The sequence below is a fragment of the Nannochloropsis gaditana genome (genome assembly GCF_000240725.1).
Source record: "Nannochloropsis gaditana CCMP526 unplaced genomic scaffold scaffold808, whole genome shotgun sequence".
Lineage (NCBI taxonomy): Eukaryota > Eustigmatophyceae > Eustigmatales > Monodopsidaceae > Microchloropsis > Microchloropsis gaditana.
The window spans coordinates 3001-12535 of NW_005803145.1; the positions used below are offsets into that span (position 1 = coordinate 3001).

At 52.3% G+C, this 9535-nt stretch overlaps 1 protein-coding gene across 1 annotated transcript; it reads right to left on the minus strand.

Moving 5' to 3' along the window:
* Positions 1-7476: 7476 nt before the first annotated feature.
* On the minus strand, positions 7477-8208 carry RRP46 (exosome complex component RRP46; the record flags this gene model as incomplete). Its single annotated transcript, XM_005853619.1, has 1 exon — positions 7477-8208. A coding segment is annotated over one exon (732 nt), but the record flags the coding sequence as incomplete, so codon positions are not given.
* Positions 8209-9535: the final 1327 nt, after the last annotated feature.

The window sequence follows — 9535 nt, forward strand, 5'->3', positions numbered from 1 at the left end:
GCCCGCAGTCTCGGCACGCAACACTGAAGGTCCTAGCGAGACCAGCCTCGGATGCCCCTTCATCGCAGCTAGCTCCCTGGGCGAAAATCCACCTTCAGGACCTATCACAATGGAGGGTGTACCTCTGTGCTCTTCCTTTTTACCGTTCTTGCGGTCTTCATTTATCTCCTTCCAGTCCCTTTCCAACACTTCCATGATCGGTCGAGCTCCTCCCCTCTCTCTACAAATGTACAACCTACCCCCACCGCCCCTTTCTTCTTCCAAGAGGGCGTCAAACGTCATCGCTGGGAGGACCTCAGGGACACCTATCCGCTCACATTGCTCGGCGGCCTCGACCAACCCCCCCTCCATCTTCTTCATCATTTCCTCCGCGTGCCTCGGCGCCACGTCAGTGTGTTCGGTCAGCACAGGTTGCAGGTGTGTGACCCCCATTTCGGTCGCTTTCTCGAATAATATCTTGAGCCGTGCGCGTTTCAAAGGTGCAAAACATAAGCGCAGTTTGCTCTCCCCCTCGTCGTTCCTTTGCTCCCCCCCTCCCTCTCGGATCCGAGCCTTCGCTATAAGAGAAACATCACTTCTCCGCCTCGTCCTCTTTTTATCTGACCTGCCTATCTCTCTTTTCGGTTCCATGTCTGGTGCTTCGTCGGCGACCACCGCAATCCATTCGCCGTCTCTCCTGTTGAACACACGCACATACGCTCCTGGGCGGAGGCGCATTACCTTGAGAAGGTAATGGCGCTGGTCTGTAGAAATCGGAACAGGGACATGCTTACCCAAAAGAGCTTCTGGGACGTAAAGACGGGGAGAGCGCTGTAGAGGTGGGAAGAGAAAAAGGGATGGCTTGAGGTCTGAATCGAGGTGGCAGGGTGGACACAAGGTGGCTTGGACAGGAAGCATTTCATGTCCGCATCTCCATGATTTTCTGTCCTACGCTACCTGAACTTCGGACGATACAAGCTCAAAATCACTGTTTTTATCTCGACTGCTGTAATATTTGCCTATCGGAGGCGATACACGAGATCGACACCGCCAAAACAAGCATGTTTGCGATGGTATCAGTACATGTCGACGGGTAGGAGGAAAAGAGAATGTTGCAAAGCCACAGGAAGGAGTGAATGACGCTCTTGAATGTTGTGTATTAGCCAAGTTACGTCCATAAACGAGCATGGGAAGTAGGAGGAGGAGAAAAGGAGAAGTCAGGCAGCAGACCGGGGGGTGAGGGGAGGAGGTTACAGGTGGTGAAACGCGGGAGAAACTGAAAAGCCTCCGTCTTGAGCACCGCAAAAATGGCCGCAGAGGTGGCAGCATGGAAAATTTATCTATATCGTTCGGAGATATGGTGGCAAAGGAAAATGTGTAGTGTGAAGATGCAACGTTGGTGCGACAAGGGGGCTTTGCCATCTCACAAGGATAACCTCCTCCCTTGATACCTCTCAGCTTCACGCGTAAAGTAAACACTGACAGACTGAAACAAATGCAACAGCATCAGAGTTGGGAATGGGTAGTCATTGCGATAATCTTGGATTCAGGATTCTGTCAATACGTTCTATTCAGTGATGGATGCCAGTGTCCCGGTCAACTACCTTGGCGATGCACTTTTAGTCGCCCCACTGTACGACTAGGACATGGATGAATTTTGCTGATGACGAGTCCACGGTTTATAACATGAGTATTTGTTCCCAAGCTAAGACATATTTTCACGGGGGAGCGAAAACACCCTGCCGAGGATTATCAACTAGACCATGCGGTTCTTTTTGAAGGTTTTCCTTCCAGGATTAGCAGTCCTTTCGCGTGAATATCATCATCAAGACACCTATAAAGAGACGTCTTATTCCCTCCTCTTTTATCAACCTCCTTCAAAGCGGCCCCTTTGTCGCTATGATCACACGTATATATCGTTCTTGTAGCACATCATTTATAGAGTATAATAATTGTAATTTTTTGCTCGGTGAATTTAAATTTCTCGCAAGTCGCATCGGTGGAGAGAATGGACTTAACAATTCATAAAGAGACGATCGTTGCGATGGCCCATCGATTACAAGGACACTCTAAACAGGGGTGTTCACAGGCGTAACGAGTTGTGTAGGAGCAGCTGTGGGCGATGCAGTGGGAACAGCTGTCGGCGATGTCGTGGGAGCAGCAGTCGGCGATGTCGTGGGAGCAGATGTGGGCGATGCAGTAGGAGCAGCAGTCGGCGATGCAGTAGGAGCAGCGGTCGGCGATGTCGTGGGAGCAGCAGTCGGCGATGCAGTAGGAGCAGCAGTCGGCGATGCAGTAGGAGCAGCAGTCGGCGATGCAGTAGGAGCAGCAGTCGGCGATGTCGTGGGAGCAGCTGTGGGCGATGTCGTGGGAGCAGCTGTTGGTGATGCAGTCGGAGCAGCAGTCGGGGTTGCCGTGGGGACTGCCGTGGGCGACGCGGTGGGGGCAAGCGTAGGCGACGCCGTAGGGGCAGGCGTAGGAGTAGCCGTAGAAACTGCCGTTGGAGCGCTTGTTGCGTCCATGGTCACTTCATACGCACGGAACGCTGGGTCAACAATCAACGTGCATACGTTCCCGCAGCAGAAGCACTGGGATGTGACCGTGTTCCAGTTGAAAAAGAAAGGCACCGACTCTCCCCCGTTCAGAGAGCAGTATGTGAAGCAGTCACTTGGCGTTGCTATCGATTGGAGATGCCGGTGCTCACGGTGGATAGAGTGCGCGTATTCGCGTCCGTTGGAGCTCGACAACAAGCGGCGATCGTCGAATGGTGCCAGTCGGCTTGCTTCCAAACATCGCTGTCCATCGCCAAACAACACAAAGGGTTGCGCGGGGTTGACGGTCGGAGCAGGAGTCGGCGCACATGTAGCCACCTTCTTGGCTTTCGAGTACCGCACGTTCAAGACTGCGGGACTTGCCAGCGGCGTCGCACAGTAGGTCGTCAGGTCTGTCGCATTCACCAGGTAAGCTAGGCCGGTGACTGTCAGAGTCTCTGGGGCACATGCGTCGACTTTAGCTTTGGCTTTGAAAACACGCTTGTTACCTTTGGCTTTCGCAAAGTCGAAGCCGAGCCAAAACACGGCCGTTGATCCGTCCGGGTTCTCGATAACTTCGGGGTGAATGCGCGCCTTTGGACGACTGGAGGTACGCACAAGTGACAAACCCGTCGGTAGCAGCAATTTGAAGTTGAGATCGTCGACGACTTCTTTACTTCGAAGAGTGACGGTGACCCTAGCATGACCTTTTACCTGCCAAGACTCCGCGTTTGAAGCCCGGACGCGCCTTGCCAGTGAGGGTGAGAGTCGGACATTCCTGCGCGTCTGCAGTGGGGGCATAGGCAATGCCAAGTACAACGAGGCATGCAGATACGAAAGAGACGCGCATATTATCTGTGTTGTGAGTCGGACGTCTTATGCCTAGGGTGTGTGCTGTGGAGAGAAAAGTAACCCGTAACCCATAACAGAGTAGTCATCGGTACATCTGATAGATAAGGCATATTCGTGCGTCTATATATTCGAGGATTATCCCAGTAAGACGAAATAAGGGAAACAGATCTCCTCGGTCGTGTACATAAGTGGAGCGCCTCGAAAAGTCTGAGTTAATCTGTGGTCACAACACCTCGATTTTGATGCTCCATTAACAAGCCATATTTGTAGCACGAATGTACGCATGCAGACATGGACGCACAAAATGTTTTCCAGTATGCATGACGTCGGTAGACAACCTTGATTGACAAGATTATTAACGTTGACTCAACGTCTTTTTCTTGCGATGTTGTCACTTTTCTTCAACTGCCATCTGACCGTTACGGTGTCTGCTGCTTCTTTCATTGGAAGGTCCTACGATGCCCACGAGTGGTGCGAATTACGACCATACCCATACTTTATTTCATATAAAAAGCAAATGCAAAGCAACAAGAGTGACGATACTATGAAACCAGGCGCCGTACGTGGGCATACTCGATGTGTTGTCCGCTTTGGTCGGAAGGTAAGGGTCACTTGAGTCGTTGTCCCTTTCATAGTCAACGCATGGAGCCTTGCGGTCGACATACAGCTAGGCATACAGCGCTCTTTGATGACATGATCTCATCTGCTGGCATGTTTGCTTGCTATAGATTTGTTTGCTACTTGAGCCTTCTCTCTATAGATAGAGTCATCGCATGGAGCATTGAAGTAGACATACAGCGCTATTCATGACATAATATTGTCTGATTCTATCTTTTGCTTGTTATAGATTTGTTTGCTACTGGAGGAGCCATCTTTTTGTTTTTCTTAAGCCACTAAAGACTACTTGGGAGTGTCGAACTACGATGGAAATTTTATCACGCAAAAGGAAAAATCGAAGGCTTAGTGACAGAGTGGTTGAACGTAAGATTAAGCATCATTAAAATTTATGGGGAGAATGAGGAGATAAAACAGGTATGCGAAATAAGAGCTACTTCTATCTGCTGTAAGCTATGCTAAAGAAACGTCCAATGCCGGAGGAAAACGTGCTGCCGCAGACATGCCTACATGTTTTTGGAAAAGATCAGCTTCCCGGTAATTTTTTTGATGAAAATCATTTTAATGAGGATAAACTTCCTACATCCACCAGCATGGTGTTCCAAATTCAAGTGTAAGGACATCTTCGAAGGTAATTTGATGTCAATCGCAGTTGCGAGTGCGGTACCATAAAAGCCATTTCCCCATAATTAGTTCGTGTACCTTCATTTGTGTGTGGGATGAGTTGCACAAGCACAGGTAAAGGCACATTGTCAAATAGCAGCGAAAACTATGACAGCTTCATACCTTCGTGAACCAAAGCAAGCACGCTTTGAATCCAATGTCTCACATCAAACTCCTTATCGTTTCGACTTTGCCATTCTTGCTGCATTTACTCCGCGGGCGATATCTTTTGCCTTTTCTGGCGCAAAGATCTCGCCTCGTGCCAGGTCACACTTCTTTTCAAGTCCAGACAGTCTCTACGCTGGCCTCCCGTCCCCCCCCACCACCTGGTGGCTCAGCTGCTCGAATGAGCGCGCAAACTTCAGCTGGCGGAGTGGTCCTATCATTTTTCGGACGGATTATCATCCGTCTCGCGAGGCGTCCCCGCTCCTTTATCCTCTCCGAAAGCGATTTGAAAAGGTTCTCGTTGATGTTCGGGGTGGCCGCCAGACACTTCTTCGGCTGCCATTTCCTGGGGAGCTGCATCGTCTCTACCACCCACTGACGCTGGGGTCGCTGATGCTGGCGCGAGCGGTAGATTGTTGCTCAGATTCCTCTTCCTCTTCTAAGGCTTGGGCGGGCCTCTGCTCCCCTCCGAGACACAAGTGGCGCTCTTCCGCCGGCTCCCGCCCCTCGCCGCGGATTGAGGTGCCCCCGTCGTCACCACCCCGCCCCCCCCAGGAGGAGCCTTCTTCCCGGCCAGCCCTTGGAGCTTCTCTAGCACACGGGGCTCCATGTGGCGTCGGATGTCCGGGTCGATGCAGCTGTTGTTATTTGGTCTTGAAATAACTACCTTCAGAGACTTTGGCTCTGTCTCCGCCAGTCTGGCGATCGCGGGGTCCTGGTTGGGGGCGGCGGCGGTGGTCCGTACTACCGAAATCTTCATGGCGGAGGGGCTTGACGTCGGCCGGTAGTGTCGGCTCTTCTTCTTTCCCGCCTGCCGTGGATGGCGTCACCCTCCGGTGCATTGGCCCGAAAGCTTGACTTTTGGCCCACGCCGGAGAGCTTGCACGCGAACTCCCGGCGGCCCTGGATGTGGTTAATGGAGGTGGCTACCATGGTGTCGTCCAACGCCCTCTGCAACGCCACACTCAGGGAGGTATCTGCTGCCGCCACGCCCTTGCGAGGGAATACTTGACCCTCCTCGAGCGCCCAGTGAAGGCCTGGGTATAGAAGACGAAACTCAATGCGAAATTTCCATTCCACGCGGGGGAGAGTCGAACTGGGTGGGGTGGGAGGGAAGGACGTGAGAGGAAGCACGAGCGGCCGGTCCGTCTCCATAGCCACCAACACGCACATCCCTGTCCTTAGTGGGACTTGTCACGCACCATGATTCTATCGGCCGCAGTGGCACGCGCGTCTTGTCGTGCTTGATTGTCACGACGACGTCCTCCCAGCCCTTCCCCTCCGGCAGGAACAGCGCCTTGTCCGCCATTAGCTTCTCCACCGCCTCCCCTACCAGGCCTTGAAGAGCGCTGTCCGCCATCGGCCGCCAGGGTTCCGCTATCTCCGAGAGCGGGACCATGGTTTGAATTATGGCGTTGCGTCTGTCGCCGAGGTCCCCTCTCTTTACGAGGTACAGGCGCCTCCCATCGCGGGGGAAGGGCGTGACCTCGTTGGGATTCTTGACTTCAAGGGGCGACACCCACGGCGCCTCTACCACCCTCCATAGCGCTTCCTGTAGATGGAAGTTTCCCTTGAAGGGGGCTGTCTCGGGCACCTGATGAAGGGAAGTTAGGAAGAAAGGGTCGAATCGTCAGGTAGCGAAGGGGCAAAGGGGAGAACACGCATGCAATTTCGGTCCTGTCTCAACTCACCAGCGGATGCAGGTACTGCACGACGTAAACAAGCGTTGCAATGTCGCCATTCTCTACGACGGTGAGACACTCCCCCACGTCCAGCGCCTGGACTATCTCTGCCGCCCGCCGGATAAGGGCCTGGTCCCACTCGCTCCTGTCTATGACTGCATGGTACGATATCACAAGTGTGGATCATTTTTGAACACGAAGCCGGTGGGCTGGCGGGGACGCTCCCCCATTCTTTTCCAATTACGCCATCGCTCCCTCCCTTCCTCTCTCCTCTCACCGTGTCTGCGCGCGTCCCGAAAACATCAACACGAACAGTGATTTTGTATCCTACTGCCTCGCCGGGGGCAGGCACGTATTGACAAATATGCGTCGGCGGCATGGGCATCTCCACCGTTTCCTCCGTTCCCGCCTTGGTCTTGATGCGCAGCGTCGCATTTGTGGCAATGCTGCTGCTGCTGAATGCAGTCACGACGTCAGTATTACAACATGGCATTGCACCTGTAGCGTAGAGGAGATAATTACAAATCAGTGCAGCACCGGCCATGGTGGTGGCCATCCATGAATTTCAAACGAATACAGCCGTCGCTCAAAATCGCTTCAAGATGGCGTGCGGGGGGAAGGCTTCGCGCCTTCATGCGCCTTAAAGATACAAGAACAGTGCGAGAGTGAGAAATGCTAGTATCAAGCAAAACACAATATAAAGCAAACTTCGAGTGCGAGGCAAGTCATGATGTAAACACATTCAATAATATGGCAATTTCGGCTGTTCAAACGTTGAAGACGGAGGATGTCAACACTAGGCGACCCGGATGTGGGGCGACAAAATGCATAACCAAAGTAGGTGATTCATTGTCCCCTCTTTGTAAATGTAGAACGAGACACACTTGCATAGTGCCTGCAAACTATTTTTCTTTGGAAATGTGCCGACTGTGCTCCTCAAAGGTCATTCTTATAAATGCCATAAGAGCCTTTGCTGCTCCTTTAGCCACATCAATTGCCTCAAAGAGCTGGGAAGGCATCATTACGCCCATGCTTTGACAAGACAGCACGTTTTGATCTACACTACTTATGCCTATTGTAATGGCAGCTATGCTTTGTCGCTCTTCCTCGTTAATGGGATCGAGCAATAGATATGTGCTGCTACTGGTAGGGGCCGTTGTAGAGGAAGACGGAGGCAAAGAGGGAAGTGCTTTCATCGTGGCGGAGGGCGGGGAGATCAGGGCCAAGGAGACGGTCAATGGCACGTATTTCATGTCGATGCCGGCGTTAATGACGGCGAGGCTCGCTGCATTCATCAGGCACGCCATGAGGCCCCCGTTGTCCTCGTACACTTGGCAAATAACGTGGATAACAGTCCGGGGAAAGCGTTCGAGACAAATCGCCGCCTCCAAGAGGGCTTTCACAGCCCCCTCCTTCTCCTTTTCACTCGATGTAGCTAAACCATAGTGTGGGTGGACGGTCACCTCCACGGCAGCTCCTTCCACACGTTCTTTTCGAGAAAATCGCGGTGCCGCCGGTCCATATACGGCAGCCAAGACACTCGTTTGTCCCTGGGCAAAGCGGGCAGAACCGTCTGCTCGGTTTAGAGGACCTAATTCACACATAGGAGGGCGAAGTTGATTGGCCAAGCGTCGGTCAGGCCGTGGAGGCAAAGACAGGGACAGGGAGGAGGGTGGAAGCGGGGTAATCGGTGGTGACTCCACTTCCATACTCATACCTGTAAAGGTACAGGGGAAGGGAAGGGTGACGTGGACAGTACGGTCAGGGCACTCTTCCTTTGTCCTTTCGGGTCCTCCATGACAGTGGCAATGTACAACGACAACTCATGGTTGTTTGGGTTAAATTCTTGTTGTGTCCTTGAGACAAGGACCTGCTTTATTTTTGTCAGGAGGAAATCATTCGATCGTAGTGGGCGAGCACCACTTGACTTCGCCTGCTCCCCTGCAGTGCTCTGGTGCACAGGGTTTGTGGCGTCTGAATGCGCCTTGGACCTATAAAAATGGCATGAATTAAAACCGAGTACATATTTCTTGTTCCGAAGATGCCCCTCAAGAGTCTGACGTTGGGTGCTCTGGATTATTTCATGTTTGCAAGGTATAGGCGCAGGCACAGGACAACCTCCTCCCTCAGTCTGCTATCTCTCGAAAAGGAAAACTTGAAATTTGTAAAGTCTGGAGGTATCGCGGTAATAGCACTCACACCGTGAAAATGGCGACAACTAAATGCATCATGCTCAATCTGACTAATGTTGATCAGGACTCGGACACTACGCATGAATTTATCCCGTCCCAGGGTTGCACAGGTCCTCCGACCTCCCACTTGTGCTCGATTTAAAACCTTTTCGCCCATCGTACCCACGTTTTATCACAGAATTCCACGTATAATCTTCCAAGAGAGGCACAACTTGCAGCAGCTTTGACAGAGGTGACTTGTCCCAACCTCAATTATGTATTACCAAGAGGCACGCAAGCATGAGCAGTCCCTTCGGAAAACAATGCAGTCACATCGGGTAAAAAATGAGGGTGTGGGAATTCTTCACCACTTGCGAGGGAGATGGCCTAAGTCAAAAATATTTTTTCAACAAAGCAAGACGTTTCAGGAGCTTTCGTATCACGATGGCTCGCCGTTTCCCTCTTTTTCTCTATACCTCAACACCTCTTCTTCCCTCTTTATTCCTCCCTCCTTCTTCTCCGCCTTCCCCCTCAGAATAATTTCCGGCAAGCCCAGGAGAGGCGTCGTCGTATACACGCCATGCAAGACCCATACAATTCGCTGATGGTTGAAGGCCGTGCTTGTAAAATCCTGCGACAAGGCTCCCAACTTCAGCAGCTGGAGGATGCCCTGATGCCCTGTTTGGGTAGAAAGGTAGGGAAAATGCAAGCAGATATGGTGCAGAATAATCGTATGAGACGCGGCAGATTTGTCTGTGCGGGTTTACGTAACGGCGGAGGGGAATGCGTGGCCTGGGGGGCGCGTGTGGGGGGAAAGAAGGCAAGGGGGGAGAGAGGGAGGGATGAGGGAGGGAGCGCCTCGTGCCAGGTCACACTT